This window comes from Cydia pomonella, chromosome 20, assembly GCF_033807575.1.
Source record: "Cydia pomonella isolate Wapato2018A chromosome 20, ilCydPomo1, whole genome shotgun sequence".
Lineage (NCBI taxonomy): Eukaryota > Metazoa > Arthropoda > Insecta > Lepidoptera > Tortricidae > Cydia > Cydia pomonella.
In genome coordinates, this window is record NC_084722.1 from 1,737,414 (window position 1) to 1,758,012 (window position 20,599).

A 20,599-nucleotide genomic window follows, 5' to 3' on the forward strand; every position below is an offset into this window, starting at 1 on the left:
CATTTGACAAGTGTTTTATTTGACAACATGCAACTTTCGCACACTGTAAACTTTTTACATTTTTTGTCGTATATAATATCATAAAAAATTGCAAAAAAACAGTCGCCAAATAAATAGCAGGTCAGCCGACAGCCGCGGCCCGTCACCTGTCGGCCGCGGTGAGGTGGTTGGGGGCGTCGGCGAACGCGAACTTCAGGCGGTAGGCCTCCGCCACCAGCACGCTGATGTTGGAGTCCGACCAGTTCTGCGTGGGCACGTTCTGCAGGAGGATCATGAGGCCTTGGAAGTCCCGCTCGAGCATCAGGCGCTCGCGCCAGTGGAGGAGAAAAGCTAGAAGTGAAAAAAGATGTGTGTACTTTCCTCTACACCGTAGGTCCAACGCCGAACAACAAAGACCTACGCACATATAAAGTTCAATTTTAGTTTTGATACTTCGGTGACGTGGCGTCCGAGTGACAGCTTTTGTGTGACACGGCGCCGAAAAGCTATAGGGAGCGTGCATGAACTGTAGGAGGCAGCACAGGAGCCGTCAGATTTTTGGCGCGAGGCGTAAATGTGATGTTTATTGTTCCGATGTAGGTGCAATAAAGCATTTTATTATTATTATTATTATATATATATACATATATTTATGACCTTGACTACAAAAACCAGACGCTTTTAGAAAACTATGATGATTTTAACTAGTCCACAGTGGCAATAGAGCTAGAAGGTAGCTAAGACGATTTACTCAGACAAGCTAAAGCCAAGTACATGTCCCACAGCCGAATGGTGCAGGGGAGACGTATCTTATACCTTTAAACGAGCAATTCTTGTATATATATATGTATATAATATATATTTCTGTGATCTCGGAAACGGATCTAACGATTTCGCTGAAATTTGGTATATGGGGGTTTTTGGGGGTATACAATCTATCTAGATTAGTCTTATGTTTGGGAAAACGCGAGTTTTCGAGTTTTCATGCGTTTTTCTTTCGAAGCAGAATATGGTCGCTAATTTCGTGTTGCCGGCCACTGTCCGTCTGGTCCAGCGGGTTAAAACGCGGACTGCTAAACGAGTGTTACGGGTTCGAATCTGGCCCGGTAGCTAACTTTTGTTTTTTTTTATATGTTCAATTTTATATATAATTTTTTTAATTTTTATTGTTTTAGACAAGTTTAATTTAATAAAAAATGTAGTTAAGAGTCCTTATTCCTACAGACGAGCGTATTTTGTAAAATGCTTCCTTTTTCATTCAAGATTACGACGTAACTATTAGTATTTATTCAAAAACTTCAAACTTCAAAAATTCAAAAACAAAAAACAAAAACGTACTTAAATAATCGTTTCCTAAACTAGCGGCTCCAACAGTTCAAATTTCCTTTTTTTCTTTTAAACCTCTTTTTTAATGAGTTTTTTTTGGGAGTTTTTCCAAATTTTGCAGTGAGATGTGGCGTTTCGGTTCTCAATTTTGCTGTAAACAAGAATCATTTGGTACATAAATGACTACAATTTGATTCAACATATCTCGTACAAGGGGCTGGAATGATTAACAATCGAAGATTCATTTGAAAAATCTGATAAAATACCTTCCGAGTTTTCTGCATTTTTTTGGCGAAAACAGGGTTTTATTATATTTTTTTTCCGCAAATTGTACGCATATTTTGCTTTAAAAATAATATTATAGCAAACTGTAACTTTATGTTAAACTAAAAAAAAAATCATAATTATGGGACCTACATTGCCGTAAATTTATATTTTTTTAAAACACGTATAAATCACGCAGCAGCGACGCCCCGCTCTCAGTCCGCGCGGAGCGCGCTTAGAGGACGGACCTGTGCTCGATTGTCAGGCATTCGTTGCGATCGTAATCAGCTACGGAGTTCCGAGAAGTGCTATATACTGCGATTAGAAAATCTTAATAAAAGTTCATTTTTTACACTATGCTTAACAGACTCTCGCTTATTGATGGATTTTCAGTGGTCCTTTTTTTTATACTACGTCGGTGGCAAACAAGCTTACGGCCCGCCTGATGGTAAGCAGTATCCGTAGCCTATGTACGCCTGCAACTCCAGAGGAGTTACATGCGCGTTGCCGAGTCTAACCCCCTCCCGCCCCTCGTTGAGCTCTGGCAACCTTACTCACCGGCAGGAACACAACACTATGAGTAGGGTCTAGTGTTATTTGGCTGCGATTTTCTGAAAAACGCATTTTTACTTGAAATTACGTTAGGGTTTGCATTTGCATTATTATTTTTGACCCGGATGAAGTCCAAGTTCTCATGATGGAGTCAGGAGTTGGTCACCAGAACTCCTAATCTACTCATTATAATCCCATCGTGTTTGGGCTCAAAAGATTTGCCCTGACGAACACCATCGATCTAGATGAGGCCCAGGGTCTCATGATGGAGTCAGGAGTTGGTCACCAGAACTCCTAATCTACTCATCATAACTCCATCGTGTTTGGGCTCAATAGATTTGCCCTGACGAACACCATCGACCTAGATGAGGTCCAGGGTCTCATGATGGAGTCAGGAGTTGGTCACCAGAACTCCTAATCTACTGATCATAACTCCATCGTGTTTGGGCTCAATAGATTTGCCCTGATGAACACCATCGATCTAGATGAGGTCCAGGGTCTCATGATGGAGTCAGGAGTTGGTCACCAGAACTTCTAAACTACTCATCATAACCTCATCGTGTTTGGGCTCAATAGATTTGCCCTGACGAGCATCATCAATCTAGATAAAGTCCAGGGTCTCATGATGGAGTCAGGAGTTGGTCACTAGAACTCCTAATCTACTCATTATAATTCCAACGTGTTTGGGCTCATGAGATTTGCCATGACGAGCACCATCGACCTAGATGAGGTCCAGGGTCTCATGATGGAGTCAGGAGTTGGTCACCAGAACTCCTAATCTACTCATCATAACTCCACCGTGTTTGGGCTCAATAGAGTTGCCCTGACGAGCACCATCAATCTAGATCAGGTCCAGGGTCTCATGATGGACTCAGGAGTTGGTCACCAGAACTCCTAGTCTATTCATCATAACTCCATCGTGTTTGGGCTCAAAAGATTTGCCCTGACGAGTACCATCGATCTAGATTTAGTCGAGGGTCTCATGATGGACTCAGGAGTTGGTCACCAGAACTCCTAATCTATTCATCATAATGGTAATTTGATGGTGCTTGTCGGGGTAAATCTATTGAGCCCAAACACGATGGAGTTATGATAAATAGATTACGAGTTCTGGTGACCAACTCCTGACTCCATCATGAGACCCTGGACTTCATCTAGATCGATGGTACTCGTCAGGGCAAATCTTTTGAGCCCAAACACGATGGAATTATAATGAGTAGATTAGGAGTTCTAGTGACCAACTCCTGACTCCATCATGAGACCCTGAACATCATCTAGATTGATGGTGCTCGTGAGGGCAAATATATTGAGCCCAAACACGATGGAATTATAATGAGTAGATTAGGAGTTCTGGTGACCAACTCCTGACTCCATCATGAGACCCTGGACTTCATCTAGATCGATGGTACTCGTCAGGGCAAATCTTTTGAGCCCAAACACGATGGAATTATAATGAGTAGATTAGGAGTTCTAGTGACCTACTCCTGACTCCATCATGAGACCCTGGACTTCATCTAGATTGATGGTGCTCATCAGGGTAAATCTATTGAGCCCAAACTCGATGGAGTTATGATGAGTAGATTAGGAGTTCTGGGGAGTTCTGGTGACCAACTCCTGACTCCGTCATGAGACCCTGGACCTCATCTAGATCGATGGTGTTCGTCAGGGCAAATCTTTTGAGCCCAAGCACGATGGAATTATAATGAGTAGATTAGGAGTTCTGGTGACCAACTCCTGACTCCATCATAGGAACCTGGATGGACTTCATTCGGGTCATAAATAATAATACAAACCCTAACGTGATTTCAAATAACACTGAAACTCTATAGCACTAATGTGCGCAAACGATTGGCATCTTGACTAGGCAGCATGGGTGCGTAGCCACCATGCCAATCGATACGACAACGTAACACTATCTGTCTCTCTCTCGTACTAATATGCACAAACGATTGGCATCTTGGCTGGGCAGCATGGGTGCGTAGCCAACATGCCAAACGTTTACGATACGACAAGGAAACACTATCTGTCTCTCTATCGCACTAATATGCGCAATCGATTGGCTTCTTGGCTAGGTATCATGGGTGCGTAGCCAACATGCCAATCGTTTACGATACGACAACGAAACACTACTGTCTCTCTATCGCACTAATATACGCAAACGATTGGTATTTTGGCTAGGCACCAAGCAAGTGTGTGGCCAACATGCCAATCGTTTACGATACGACAACGAAACACTATCTGTCTCTCTATCGCACTAATATACTTTATTTATACCTGCAGACATTTACTAACTTTTTCATTTTCCATTGGTGTGAAAGAGACAGAATAAAGAGCAAGGAGGGTTATAGGTTATAGTATAGTACACTCTGTAGTCTGTACACTTAGTAGTAGTGTACATAAAAAAAACTACTGTGCATATAAAATAAAATAAAGAGTGCCCATATGATATCATATAACACTAAAATTAATGTTTCTTGAAATTATATTGAAAACTATCAAGATTATTCTAGTCTGCATTGAAACGCGCGTCGCGTTGCCGGCGCTCGCGTACCGAGCGCCAACGCCATCTATCGAGCGTTATTTCGTGAAATCGGAGAACGCTCCAAGGATTAAGGGCTCTTAAGATTATCACCTATAGACCACCATATTACAATAAATAGTTATAATAGAGCAAAGCTCGGTCGCCCAGGTACTTTCTCTAATGAGGAGGTTGGAGATTGTCTGATGTGGACCTATCTGAACACACGTACAGCTGGAAGGTAGCAAAGCCATCTGACGAACATTGATTTTCTATCAAATAACAGTAACACTAAGACTTTAAAAAACATTTTAAAACAGTTTGGTTTGATGCAACTAATTGACTCGCCAACTAGAATAACGCACTTAACGAAAACCTGTTTAGATCACATATACACCAATTTAACTAAATCTGAAATAAATCATGTATTATGCACTAATTTAAACGTATCTGATCATCTAAGTGTAGCCGTAGTATGCAGTACAAAACACCGCAACGAAAAGAACACTTGTGTTATTAAACGATTGTTCACAAAAACTAATATAAGTAATTTTACTCTTAGTCTTGATTTTTATGATTGGACCGAAATGTTAGCTAAATACGCTTCTCCTACACAACAAATCGAGTCGGTCTTAAATGTAATTAAACATTATTTTGACATCTATTTTCCGTTAAAGAAATGCCCTATAAAAAAACATGTAAATGAGTGGGTCAATGAACATATACGTCAATTGCGCTATCAAGTTCGTAAATCAAAATGTACGCTATCGCAGAGCCCGGCTGACACTGAGTTATTTTCGAAATTACTACATCTTGAGGCACGATATTCGTCCGCATAAAAAATACTAGATATGAATTTCATAAATAACATTATTTCTAATGCTGATGACGTGCGTCGTTGTGTTTGGCGTGTCGTTGCGTTGGAGACCTGCAAAAACTACAACGCGGGGAGCACCGCGCTGGACGTACTCGTGAGCCGGTCGCTTGGAGACTGCGCCGCCGCGCGCGCCGCCGCTGCGGCCGATCAGCTGAACCACTATTACGTAACGGCCAACGATACCAGTGCCGGGACCAAGTGTGAATGATGCACTCGCCTATTTAGAAACAATATCTCTCGGGTAAGTCGCCCATATTCATGTAACCCTTTCACACTGGCCGAAATTTTGGACACCATAAGGTCTATAAAATTAAAAGAATCGAAAGATATAAATGATATGTCCACTCACATTCTTAACTATTTACACCAATCCTGGTGTCTTTATGCTAAGCCTGTTTAACGATTGTATTAAATCTGGAACCTATCCGAAACTCTCTAAAAAATATAAGGGTTCAGCCAATTTATAAGGGTAAAGGTGAGATGCATCTTGCAAAATTTTATAGACCTATATCCTTAATACCGATCGTCTCTAAAGTTTGTCGAGCGCCTGCTGAGTACGAGGATAATAGATCACCTCACTACAAATAACATCCTTAACAAACAGCAATATGCCTACCAAGCCGGGCGCCCTCCACGGTGCATGCCGCGCGTGGACGTCATCGCGCGCGTCATGACCCCACCTCGAGCGAGGGCGAAAAGTTTAGTCAGCTATATTTTGTGACTTTGTCGCGCGCATTCGAAATGGTCGACTACGAACTACTTCTCAAAAAGATGGCGCGCTACGGTATGGATGGCAGCTTTCTCGATGCGGTCGCATCATTTTTATGTAACCGAAAGCAATGCACATACGTGTTTAACACTAGGTCTAAAATTGAATCACTACCCGGCTGCGCCGTGCCCCAGGGTCGACAATGGGAAATTACCTATTTTTACTACTTGTGAATGACATTACGGCAGCTTGCCCTGACCCTGAATATGTAATGTTCGCTGATGACACTTGTATTATAGTTAACGCCGACAGTGTACCTAATTTAAAGCAAAAACTAAATCAGGCAGTTGAAAAAATATCAGCATGGTTTCAGGCTAATGGCATGCTTCTCAACGTCGAAAAAACGAACCTGATCCACTTTCAGCTTTGCAATAGAAAAAACGATAAACTTAACATTTTATCTAACAACGTACTTTTTACCGCAAGTGGATCAAGTAAAATATCTTGGATTTAAAATCGACTCGGGTCTCACGTGGTCGCCTCATATAGATGCCACCCCTGCGCCAAACTGAGCTCTGCGTGCTATGCGCTGTCGAGGCTTGCTCCAACCCTGTCCCTAGATAACATAAAAAAGGCATATTACGGGTACTTCCATTCCATCCTAATCTATGGTGTTGACCTTTGGGCGACGGCGGCTGACCGCGACAAGGTTCTAAAAGCTCAAAAACGGGCTATTCGAATAATGGCTAAAAAACCTCACGATCATCCAGCACCAGAATCTTTTTAAAGAACTAAAAATACTTACCCTACCCCAGCGTTTTACATTCTTGAAGCCGCCTGCACGTTAGGCAGAGCCTTGCGTCGCACTATCCGACTCGCGCGCAGCACCACGCCCCTGGCCGGACCACGCTGTGGCCAGCACCTGCTAGTCGTACCATCTCGGAGACCTCGCTAGGGCTCGGAAATCACTTAGTGTCTTGGGGCCCAAGATTTACAACTCTCTTCCAGCTGATATAAAGAATCACGATCTGACGCAATTTTCAAAAATAAACTGAAAAATATTTTGTTACTCATGGCTTGTTACACCATTGAAGAATTTTTTTGAGAAAATTAAATCACTCAATGAACTAGGTATTATCATGACCCACTCACATAAATAACTGCCTATTGCATAATAATTGTACCTATTTGGTCATTTGAACCATTATTTTAATGAATTATTAATTATTTTTAGTTTTTTTTTTCCGATTTATACCTAGGTTAAGAAAAAATGACATGTAAAATGTTGAATTTTACCAATAAATTTCTGATTCTGATTCTGATTCTGACTCAGCCAAGTAAGTGTCCCACATCCGAATGGTGCAGGGGAGCGGGATCTCCCTGGTGAGGAGGTTGATCATCCAGCGGAAGGAAAACTTAGAGCTTAGGAGTGAGGTAGTTATGGGGCCTACCTGCACAGACATACAGCTGGAAGGTAGCACAGCCGTCTGACTCAGCCAAGTAAGTATCCCACCGCCTAATGGTGCAGGAGAGCGGGATCTCCTTGGTGAGGAGGTTAGTTCATCCAGCGGAAGGAAAACTTAGAGCTTAGGAGAGAGGTAGTTATGGGGGCTACCTGCACAGACATACAGCTGGAAGCTAGCACAGCCGTCTGACACTCAGCCAAAAGTATCCCACAGCCTAATGGTGAAGGAGAGCGGGATCTCCCTGGTGAGGAGGTTGTTCATTCCAGCGGAAAGAGAACTTAGAGCGTCAGAGAGAGGTAGTTATGGGGGCCTACTTGCACAGACATACAGCTGCAAGGTAGCAAAGCCATCTGACTCAGCCAAGTAAGTATCCCACAGCCGTTCGCAGGGGAGTGGGATCTCCCTGCTGAGGATGTAGTTCATCCAGTAGAAGAAGAACTTACGAGCTTTTGGAGAGAGGTAGTTATGGGAACCTACCTACACAGACATAAAGTTGGAAGGTAGCAAAGCCGTCTGAATCAGCCAAGTAAGTGTCCCACAGCCGAATAGTGCAGGGGAGCGGGATCTCCCTGATGAGGAGGTTGATCATCCAGCGGAAGGAGAACTTAGAGCTTAGGAGAGACGTAATTATGGGGCATACCTGCACAGACATAAAGCTGGAAAGTAGCAAAGCCGTCTGACTCAGCCAAGTAAGTATCCCAAAGCCTGATGGTGCAGGGGAGCGGGATCTCCCTGGTGAGGAGGGTTGTTCATCCAGCGGAAGGAGAACTGCAGGTAGTCGACGCCGTGGTTCTGGAGGGTGCGTGTGGAGGGGCAGGTCGATGCGGGGCGGATCAGGTCTTTCAGCTTGGTTCACCTGGAAACAATTAAATATTTGTAAGACTTATTTTGTAACTGAAAAACTTTTCAATATGAACAAAATTATTTAATTTTATTTGATGACCAGACCTAAATCCACAATGCAGGTTTCACCATACTCTTATTTGTCAATATTTCATATTTTCCAAAAAATCGTATGTTTTTACAGATAAAATTTTCTGCTCATCTATTTGAAGGTTAGCTGGAAGAGATCCCTTTTAGGGATAACTTTGCCTTTGTACTTCCATCGACACATGTGCGAATAGGTAATCTGCAACTCGTCTCTAATTTCTTATTTTTTCGCACTTGTATCGTAGCGGCGGAAAGCGGTAGGCGGTGGCTTCTCTTACGACTTTCAATCCGGAGGTCGCGGGTTTAAATCCTGGCTCGTACCAATGAGGTTTTCGGAACGTATGTACGGAATATCATTTGATATTCACCACTAGCTTTTCGATGAATGAAAACATCGTGAGGAAACTGCATACATCTCAGAAGAAATTCAAAGATCCCCAACCCGCATTGGGCCAGCGTTGGGACTATAGCCCAAGCACTCTCGCGCATGGGAGGAGGCCTGTGCCCAGCAGTGGGACGTATATAGTCTGAATTTTGATTAGTATGTATCGTAATGTACTATTATATGTGTTCTATTTTCGGAGCTGACAAATAAGGGTTGAAATGACTATATTACATACCTTATACTGAATGCCAAGCTGCGCAAATATATAATTATCCTGTATACTATCCAGAAACTTAGACAGGCACCAAAACGAATCAGCTTCAATAACATCCCGCTGAGCCTCCTCCAGCTTGTCCAGAGGATAGTTATCCAGTTCTTCGCAGGTATGGCCTCCTGAAGGAACACCATGAAGAAGGGCGTCACGAGGTCGTTGATGCCCTGCACGTAGCCGGAGGCGGGGTGCCGGATCGCCCAGATGTAGAGGATGCGTTCAAACATCACCTGGAAATAGAGTTTATGTTTTATTAATTTTCTTAGTCTAGTCATAAATAGGGCTATTAGAATTTATTTAAATAGCTGTTCACGTCCCGCCTAAACCGTTTATATTATTTCGTTCATTAAAAACCGGTTGATTAATTGAACTGTAATCTAAAAACTTCGTTGTCTCTCCTTACCGGGAACGAATTTTTTTAGTTCGCGGAGAACGATATAATACCGTCTACTGTCGGCTCTCGGAGACGCTCGGTTAAACGTCATAGACGAAAGATATAGTAATACTTACTCGTTCTATCTTGCTTCGCTATCTTCTTTTAATGTTGGAAATAAAAACAGAGCGTAACACGTAGTATTACTTAACATATCTCTCTACATGGCGGCCCTGCCAAAGTCACCTTTCAAGAAAACTTTTAAATATAATTGGACTTACCTGAACCGTGTGCTGTTGAAAAAGTGCAACAGAGGGCTCATCCGTGGTATACAGAGATGTGACTTATTTGAAATACTTGTATTTAAAATGCAAATACAAAATGCAAAATACCTATTTTGTATTTTGTATTTAAATACCTTTTAAAGAAAACTATTTTGTATTTTATTTCAAATAGTTTTTGGGACCCATTTTCTATTTTCAAAATACAAAATACTTTTTATTAGGTAATGTAAGTAGGATTTACAATCTCTTCTGACGTTACAATCCTTGCAAATCTCTCATTCTTTTATGGCGACCGGTCTGGCCTAGTGGGTAGTGACCTTGCCTATGAAGCCGATGGTCCCGGATTCAAATTCTGGTAAGGGCATTTGTGTGATGAACACAGATATTTTGTTCCTGAGTCATGGATGTTTTCTATGTTTTTTTTAGTGTATTTATTCACTATGAATTTTTGAAACAGGGTTTAACACAATAAGCCCACTATTGAAAACCTCTAGGGTTTATGTAATAGTTGGCGAGATCGCGCGGACCGATCCGCGTTTGCTTATATTACATTACGATACAAGTGCGAAAAATAGGAAATTCGAAACGAGTGGCGATAACTTAAAACACGACCGAAGGGAGTGTTATAATCGACACGAGTTGCGAATTACCTATTTGCACATGTATCGTACAACGTTTTACAATACATGTGGCCCTTTAAATGTTCGATACACTAACGTAATATGCTAATTTCGCACTAGTGCGGTAGAGTAGCACCATATGTGCTGTAAATACTATTATTACATTTATTACATACTTAGTTATGTTTTCCTGTTGAAGCTGCTTATTGTTATCTATCGTTTAAATATCGACCTTATGTATATGTATTTAAGTATTTATAAATATTTATATATTTCATTGTCTAGTACCCACAACACAAGCCTTAATGAGCTTATTACTGTGGGACTTAGTCAATTTGTGTAATAATGTCCTTTAATATTTATTTATTATTTTAACATGGAACTGAGTGAATCTGTTTAGTAACGCCGCAAATGACCACAAACGTAGCGAGAGATTAAAATGTGGAATCTTAAGCGTTGCAAGGGTTTCAAGGCACGAGAGGTAAACAAACTTTTCTGCCCTGGTGAAACACAAACGAGACGTTTTCACCAACCAACTAGAGGTATATACTAGCTGTAAAACATTACAAATATAAATTAATGCTTTTAATAATTGACGCTTTAAAAACCATCACTTAAAAGTCCATTCAACGGTAAACATGAGGAGACACAAAATTTGCACTCTAGAGGACTGATATACACAATATTTTTTAAAGAATAAAGAAAGCCTTTCCAACATGTAAATTCCGAGCAATACTAACTTTTTAATTCAGACTAGGTATTCATTATTTAAGAGTACCTTTTTATCGCAAAGTATTTGTATTTTAAAAAAGCATTTTGAAAATACCTATTTTTTGTATTTAGTATTTTAAATACAAATTTGAAAACTATTTTGTATTTTGCATTTGAAATAGTATATAAAGGAAGTATCTGTATTTTGTATTTAAATACTTTTTATAAACTATTTTTCACATCTCTGGTGGTATATCATATGGGCCTGCAAGTATCGTTGTCTTACATGGCGGCCCTGCCAATGCCACTCGGTTTTAGAACATTCTAGAAATGGACTTACCTGAACTGTGTGTTGTTGAAAGAGTGCGACCAATGGACTCATCCGTGGTATATCGATGTGTATCTGCCTGTAAGTATCGTCGTCTCTCTCTGCATCGTAGTACTGTCTCACTAGATGCTTGTAGTCCGCTCGCTTGCGCTCTAGAGTCTCAGTGCGACGCTCGGTGTTGGCGGGAAGGTAGCCGGCTAACAAGCGCCATGTGTTTGCACGAGCCTGAAGAGAGGGAAAAGAATATAATTTGGTGTATTTTAATTGCATTATAATGTCAAGTCTTACAATTTAGAAAGAGACAAATGGAACGAACGCAAGTGGGAAAAAACGAGATGATTCCCAAAATTGATTAAGGCCCAACTATTTCGTATATATACGACTGGTTGCGATGCACTTTGCGTTGCCTCTCCGCGGACAAGGTGCCCATACCCATGCAGTTGTCTTGCTATTTTTTTATATCACTTCGGTGGCAAACAAGCATACGGCAAGCAGTCACCGTAGCCTATGGACGCCTGCAATACCAGAAATGTAACATGCACGTTGCCGGCTCTTTGAAAACCTATACAATCTTTTTTGAAGAATCCCACACTGTAGCTCCTCGCAAAACCTCGGCAGGGAGCTCATTCCACAGCCGAAGCGTCCGCGGGAGGAAATTCCTCTCAAACCGTATTGTGCACGCGATCATATAGATTCTAGGCTAGTGTGTAACGATGAACACTATATATATATATATATATATATATATATATATATATATATCCATAACTCAAGACCAAAATATTTGTAATAAACACACAAATAATTTTTTCTAAGTATTTGAACCTGGGATGAGTTTGCTAGGCAGGATTACTACTAACAAGGCTAGAAGGCAGTTAAAAATATTCAGTACATTCATATTTATTAGAAACTTAACTATGTTGCAAGTAAGAAATAATAACAATATGTTCTTACATATGATTATTTGTGAAACGAATAATAACCTTAAAAAAAATAGTTTATTTACCAAAAATTTTACAAGATTTCCTTAACCTATGACTGCCACACTAGGCTATGCCTGTGTTGTGGATGTGGAGTCAGATTGGAAACAATACTAATTTGAATTACATCCTACGCTGAAGTTTTGGTTTTATAATAGGTTACTAATAGTAAAACATTTTTGATACTAATAACAGGCTTAAACTAAATAGGAACGATCACAATTTAGGTAGAGTAAAATTGTGGTGTGTTTGTGGTGTGTGTGTGTTTAAGTGTGTAATATTACTAAGCGAAATTGAAGGCAAACTTTACCGCTAACAAAGCCTACCGAGAAGTTAAACCATTGATTTTACCAATCATTAACCTTCATTAGTTGTTCTGTTTCATTATAACTAAGATGTTTTAACCAAGACATAACTGTTGTTTTAGCTTCACCTGCATTATAGTTCTTAATATCGCAGTATTTAAACGAATATACCTTAAACGAATATAAACGATTTCGCGCTAATTTCACGCCGCTTCGGGCTTCAATCGTGTTAGATTTACGACGTCGAACTATACCGTGGAGATTTCTGATAAGACAACCGGAAAATTGAAAGATGGTGCTATGCTATTGTAATTCAATTTTTTTTAGTCAAGAGAATATCTCGCTAAGACACAAACCATGAAAATATCATTAAGAAAATTTACTTGACTAAGAGTTTTTTTCCCTGGTTGAGTATGAGAAAAGACAGACTGACAAATACCTAGAACATGTTTTAGTGCATAGCCACTTTTACAAGTCCTCTATTAATGCTTGTAAAAATGGATTACAAAGTGCCGTAATGATACCATATTAATTTTATATTATTTATATTATTGGACCCGGGTACGTCCTTAAACTGCGTCCACAAGAGAGGTATGGGCATTGTGAATGTCATCTCGCTCTGTGTGGTAGGGCACAGCACAGCGGATGTCATTCCAGATCTAGAGCAGACCTTACAGAAAATCGCAGCCAAATAACACTAGACCCTACTCATAGTGTTGTGTTCCTGCCGGTGAGTAAGGTTGCCAGAGCTCAACGAGGGGTGGGAGGGGGTTAGGGTCGGCAACGCGCATGTAACTCCTCTGGAGTTGCAGACGTACTTAGGCTACGGATACTGCTTACCATCAGGCGGGCCGTATGCTTGTTTGCCATCAACATAGTATATAAAAAAAAAAGTTATAAGCATTAGTAGTACTATCTATTTCTGCGGAAATAAGAGCATTCAAAGCATTCTGTCATTTCGCCTTCTCATCCATACTTCTTCCCCTTGGGGTGTATTTTTAATTCAAATAAAAGTATTTATTATGTAAAACGATTTAGGGGGGGAGGGAGTCAAATGACTGTCTTATTTTTTCTTATCGGTTTTCAAAACCCTTACGTAAGATCACAATAGTTATTTGTGCAACAAGAGAGGAAAGTTGGTTTTTCTTGCCAGTTTGATTTCGAGTCCTGAGTAAGCAAAAGGTTCTATCTTGAGCGTAAGGAGGGACTTAAAAATACGAGATGTAAAATAACTTTGCTCTCGTGTGACACATACAACTTTTCACCTCAGTAGTAAGAACATATTAAAGGTTAAAAAAATTCAACATCAAGTAAAGTTAACCACATTTATTAAATTCATGAATGAAAGGCATGATCATTATGACAAAAGCTTGTCTTACTCCCTGGAGTGAGGAAAGTCGCACTTTCGTCACTCCCCGGAATGACGAAAGTAGGCTTGTTCAAGCTGCTGAGATGAAAAGATTTTTTTTTAATTTCGATGAAATTATGACATTTAAAATAATATTTCCACACTCTTTGCTGTCAAACACGGTGCAGTGTACCCCTTGTAGCTACAATAAACGTTCCAATAATGTTTTTTTTTAAATGAACACTATAAACACACCAAACGTGAATTCAATTTTCCTTTAGACTCTTACGTAATATAGGGGGAAAGGGGGAAGCCCATTCTCAATTTTTCTCACATAGGGATGAGAGGAGATCAAAAACCGGTAAAAATCGACTTACGTAATATATGAATGGCCCCTTTGCCTTTCTCCAAATTTTATCAAATTAGTTCAGTAGTTTAGCAGTGAAATGGTAAACAGACAGACAGAATAAGCGTGGCAAAATTAAAAGAAGCACGTATGTATTTCTATACAAGATAACTATACCTAACCTAATACATCCAATAATAACCAATTGTCAAGGTTAAATATAGTATACTTTATAATTATGGTAATGTCATTTCTGTTAAAAACATACTCATATCATATTGTTCATATTTCATACAGCTGTGTACTTAGCAAACAAGCATCTTCATTTATGTACCTTGAAGTGACAACAAGTGGTTTATCATATCAATTACAAGTTCGATTACGCAAACTACTCCACCCCACTCATTAATAATTAATCATAATTAATACAATGACTGGACAAATGCTAAGGTGTATTTGTGTACTTCAGGGGCCAATTTCTCAAAGTATTTAGACTAATATTAATAGTCCACGAACTGTCAAATCGTATAGGTTACATTTTTTTTAGATTTATTTTTTGCTGTGGCACCCAAAAGCTGTTTATTTGCTTTACTTGTTTCTTCACTGATGTGTTGTTAAATGTATTGGGTGCCCGCTTGGCAGTCGGCACAGGCCTCCTCCAGCCTTCTCCATTCGTTCCTGTCTCTGGCAACCCTGCTCCATGTGGCACCAGCAACAGGCCTGATGTCGTCATCCCATCGTTTGAAATGCCTTTCTCTTTTTCTTTTAAAGCCTCTTGGGAACCACTAGATCACCTTTTTGTTGTTTGAGAAAAATGGGTTACCATGACAACACACAAATATTATTAGACTATTATGGTTGAAATGGGCCCCAGATTCTATGATTAAATAGAATTTTTTTGGTCGATCCAGTTTTTGGCTTTTTTTGACGCCAATAACATATATGGCCCCCAGAATGTTGGGTAGTTACAAATGTCACCAATAACTACCCGACATTCTAAAGTATGTAGATTTACTCAAGTACGCATTATAGTTTGTGTCATCCACGATGACGCACAGATTTGTCAAAACTAACCTTTAATAACATGACATTACAAGTCAAGGCACATGTCTTCGGGAATGGCACAATCAATACGTTATTTAATTTAAAATACCAATAAAATAAATAAATATTATAGGGTAATTCTTACACAAACTGACTAAGTCCCAGTCAACAATATATATAATATACAAATACTTAAATACATAGAAAATATCCATGACTCAGGAACAAATATCTGCACACATCACGCAAATAAATGCCCTTACCGGGATTCGAACCCAGGACCATTAGGCAGGCTCACTACCCACTAGACCCCACTGGTCATCAAATCAATTCATGAAGGCTTATCATAATGATATTAGATGATCTTGGAAGGCAGTTTTAAAGCAATTACACTAATAACAATTAGCCAAAATGAGTTTTAAAATAGTATTAGGCTTCTGATATTCTGATAGCATTTGTACTGTTATCACAGTTATAATTAAATAAACATTATGGAAGAATCTTATACAAAACAACCTAATGCCACAGTAAGCACACATGCTTGTGCTGTGAGTAGATAGATAGATACACAACCACATATAAAAGCGTACATAAAAAACATCCATCACTCGGGAACAAATATTCATGCTCATTTCTTAGAGTAAAACCCTTTAACCATTAACTAATAGGCTGGTCCAGACAAGGCGAGCATATGTGCGAGGAAATTGCCTCGCGCGTGTGCTCGCTCTGTTTGGACCCGCATACTGACCTGTTTTTATGGTAACTGATTATGAAGTTAATAAAACATCATAACAACTTTGAGGATGTAGTCAGACCAAGCTAAGTTGGCAACAATTTTGATAGCCCAGCCTATGCAAGTAAACGTCATAATTTCATAGAAGAATGACATTTAAAATCACTTGCACTGTCTTATCTTGACTTATCTTGATCTGACTCTAACACATTCCTACGTCAAGGGGTTAAGAAAATCCTCAAAAATATTCTGTCTTGGTGAAAGGATCTTATTGGAATGACAAAGATATTTTGTGTTTTAGAATAGAACATAGGGAATTACTTAAAAACTGTTAAATCTGTAACCTACTTGTTGAGACTTAAGCAGTCATGTCATTCAGAATCTAGGAATTCACTTTGTTTTGACTTGAATTAGCCAGCTCAATATTAGCCAGAAACAACATGATTAACTTCGTTTAAAAAACCAAACATATCAGCTCTTATAGCATGCCTTTCAATAATTTGTCTATATTATGTGTCACACTTACCTTTACTGGAATCCCAGACCAGCTGAGCTGCTTCAGCTCATCTAAGTTAATAACGGCACTATCATGCAGCTGCTGAAACCTTTCCAGCTTAGATTCACTGCTCTCCTCTCGTGATGTGAGCGCCGAGAGCCGCACCGCCCGCGGCCGCCCAGGGTAATGGCGGAGCGGCCCCGCACTTCCCCCAGGCCCGCTCCTCCGCCCATCAGTCCTCCTCACTGGCACCGCATCCTCTTTTTTCTCCTGCTTGTCACTTTCTACCTCAGTCTTCACTGTCTTTACATTCTTAGTACTATTTCTATGCGAATTTATAACGTTTAAAGCAGCGGTTTGCGATATGGCTTTAGATATCTTCGTCTCCGCGATCCCTGATATGATCTCGTCGTCCCCCAGGTCCCAGGCGTCGTTCACCGACGCCTGGAACTGCTGGTAAGAAGACCCAGACATAACCTCCACTCCCCGCTGGGGCCTGCCCGGTACGCGCTGTGGGATCTTCCAAAACGTGTCAGGTAGCCCGTTTTTGTCATGTTCGGGTTGGTGACTTTCCATAATAATATACAGCAAGGAACATTCTAAATAACTTTGTTAAACAACAAAATAGTAGAAGGAAAATGTTTTTGATATGACATGACACTTGGGCATAGACAACATAACTCTTGGTTACGTACCCCATGGGTCGGTTTTCTTTGCGCAGTTTTTGCAAATTTTGCAGATTACTAAAAAGCAAGAAAAATTAATGTAAAAAGGAAAAATAAAAAAAGGTCATGTATTTATTGGACTTTTTTGAGTAAGACAGACGTTATTTGTCAAATTATTTCAGTCTTGGATGGGTAATCCGGTTGTTTTTGTAAATATTGTAACAAAATGTTTATTTATTAATCATTTAGCAATAAAACTACAAAATTTATTAATATAATTATCTCAAAATTACATGATTAGTAAGTGATCAAATTTCTTTAGAAAAACATTTTTTCGTTCACTAACCACTGTTTCTAGGTGGCTTTGTTAGATCAATATCAAAAACTGGAATCTTTCAACGAAATTCATTCGAAAATTTACGAAAGATGGCTAGCCCGAGCCCAGAAGGCGATGCTACGTCAATGTTTATGGCTCGAAGAGAAAAGCAGGGTAGTCCTTTACTATCAGATGAAAATACGAGGAGAAAAACTAAAGAGCAACCTCCTGTAGAAATCATAACAGTGAAAGACTTCTTCGACTTTATGAAGACAGCGTATCAAGTTTACGAGCATTTAGAAGGTGATGAGGATGAAGGAGCGAAGATCAACTGGGAGGAATTAACGAAATTAACGGTTATTAACCACGTTATCGAACAGCAGGAACGAGACTTGTTGTACCAAACTGCTTTTGCGGAACCCAAGCCCATCACTAGCAAGAGCGACTCAACCTTGGAAAAGAAGAAAAGTGAAAATAAAAGTATCGAGAAACGTATGAGTTGCAGTGAAATTGAGCGTAAGTTTAATTGCAGTAATTAAACTATTATTGCAACCATTGAGGTATGTCAGTGATTGAAATTTCCTTTTTACAAAGTAAAATTTTCTCTTATGAATGAAATTTCAGAAGGTGGTTCGAGGAGAAAGTCGTTAATTTCTGAAGCCAAGGTAGAAATGCTTGGAGTTTGGACTGAGGCAAATCTCAACTGTAAATTAAACGATGTAAGAAATTTAAAAAAAAACATATACAATATACATCATTGCCGATAGATGGCGCTTAATTTAAAATTGTTTTCAGGTTATAAATGAAGGCATTTTGGATTCAATTTTGCCTTACTTAGTTGGGTATAAGAAACCTACGAAAACTACTAGTGTGTACACGCCGATAATAAAAAAGCCCCTGTCAAGTACTAGCACTGAAGTGAAAAAGCCGGCGAGTTTTGGAAGTTAGTCTATTTTCTTTTTATTGATAAATAAAATTGTAAATCAAGCAAAGCATCAATAAAAGTAATGTAAAACATATATTTATAGATTTTGTATGTGAAAAGGAATCAAGAGACAGATTAGGAAGACGCAAATCATCTATAATAGCATTACAAGAAAAGTTAAACCAGAAGCAAGAGTGAGTTTTTACAAACTATTACTAGATGGCGCTTATGTCAATACTTCTTACTGCTGATTTTACATTTATTTTGTCACTCCCCTGTTTCTATTGGAATATCTTTTTATTATTGTTTTCATTTACTGCATAATTATTAATTACATAAACATGATGATTTCTAAAAAAGTATGTGATAAGCGAAATAATTCTCGTACGTGCCTTCAGTCACGCAAAATGCTTGATCGTTTTACACTGTTTGTCCTGTGAAATAACTTCTTGTTTTATTTTTATATTTCTCAAATTTCTATTAATAATTTTATAGAGTGAATTCAAAACAACTGTATTGTAATTTCAACCCAGTTACTAACATCCGATATGGTCTAGTGGCTAGGATACCTGGCTCTCACCCAGGAGGCTCGGGTTCGATTCCCGGTATCGGAATAAATTTTTGCATTTACTTTTTTCTTTTTTTTCTAGGGGAGACGTAGAAATTCACGTATGCGACGAAGTGAAAGGCCTGAAGAAAGACTTCAGGTGTCCGCAGAAACTGCTGGTGTCTAAAATGGGGTATTTTGCTGACGTTACCGCAGGACAGAGATTGGAGGACATGGATATATCGGTGCACTGTGATATACAGGTTTATTTTAATCATTTCATGTTATACAGAAACTTAAATGTACATTGATAAATATTTGAAGATATTTTTGAACACTATTTGAAAATAGTTTAGATACGCACTCTGTACAGTTGCGACGAAAAGATGTACATTACTTAAAATTGATATATAGGTATGTTTAAGGTTATACCAAGGGGCAAATAATTTTAGCCAAGTTTTTAACTATAAGAATTCGTGATTACAATTTGTTAACTGATATATATGGCCCAGTATTTTAAGCTATACTTTGCGGTAACTATTTAACTTAAGCGCTAAAGTTATCACAAAAGATGCAATTATGATCAGCGTCATCTCATCCAACTGTCATAAATTCCTGCCATCATGAAGTCAACTGTCAAATTACAGAGATAAATTATTCCTCTTACAAATATATTGGTGATTGGTATGGATGGTGCAAATATATTTACTTAAATAACAAAATGTTTCAGATTTTCGATTGGTTAATGCGCTGGGTGAAGCGGGATTCCATCTTGGTGGCGGACTGGCCGCTCCTGGACTCTCACAATGTGGTGCCTATACTGGTCTCCGCGTCTTTTCTGCAGGTCAGTCAATGATATATAAATAAAAAAGTAGGCAACGCGCTTGTTACATCCATAGCAAGTGCCCAAAGCATATTGAATGTTAATAAAATTATTCCACAAAAAAACAATGTCAATCATACTTAGGGCCAAACAGAAGAAAAACAATCAATGAATTAAAAAGAAAAGCAAACTAATATACTTTTAAACTACTAATATGTAGTTATATTATATCACATAAATACAGACATACATATATACTATAAACATAAGACACAAACAAACAGACTACAAATATAATTTCGCCTTTATCGCGTTGCAATACTTGCAATAAGCTTATAAATTGTAATTTCAGTCTTTCTTTTAGATGGAGCCACTGCTGCACGACTGCCTCATCTACTGCCACGCACACATGAGTGAAATTGTAAAAACGTCCACCAACTTAGCCTGCCTCAGCGATGCTCTGCTTACCAGGTAACAA

The 20,599-nt window shown here is 39.2% G+C and overlaps 2 protein-coding genes and 1 non-coding gene across 6 annotated transcripts in view; 2 read left to right on the plus strand and 1 right to left on the minus strand.

The window, feature by feature from the left end:
* On the minus strand, nt 1–17,589 carry LOC133529265 (TBC1 domain family member 22B). The gene is given in 8 exon segments (XM_061866955.1): nt 1–330; nt 8,332–8,434; nt 8,436–8,489; nt 8,491–8,547; nt 9,242–9,387; nt 9,390–9,507; nt 11,606–11,818; nt 16,876–17,589. Coding segments are annotated over 8 exon segments (1,425 nt in total). The 5' UTR covers nt 17,422–17,589; the 3' UTR covers nt 1–142.
* Nucleotides 17,271–20,599, plus strand: part of LOC133529263 (SANT and BTB domain regulator of class switch recombination) — a 13,831-nt gene continuing 10,502 nt past the window's right edge. For 2 of the 4 annotated variants that reach the window (XM_061866953.1, XM_061866954.1), the window contains exons 1-7: nt 17,764–18,342; nt 18,451–18,545; nt 18,622–18,769; nt 18,855–18,945; nt 19,402–19,561; nt 20,029–20,142; nt 20,486–20,592. In XM_061866953.1, the coding sequence (XP_061722937.1) occupies nt 17,937–18,342; nt 18,451–18,545; nt 18,622–18,769; nt 18,855–18,945; nt 19,402–19,561; nt 20,029–20,142; nt 20,486–20,592 (1,121 nt within the window). In that variant the 5' untranslated portion in view covers nt 17,764–17,936. Of the gene's footprint in view, nt 17,382–17,762; nt 18,343–18,450; nt 18,546–18,621; nt 18,770–18,854; nt 18,946–19,401; nt 19,562–20,028; nt 20,143–20,485; nt 20,593–20,599 lie in introns of those variants that run through there. The other 2 variants (XM_061866952.1, XM_061866951.1) reach the window with 2 other exon arrangements.
* Nucleotides 19,294–19,365, plus strand: Trnae-cuc (transfer RNA glutamic acid (anticodon CUC)). The gene has a single exon. It is a non-coding gene; the product is annotated as a tRNA-Glu (tRNA).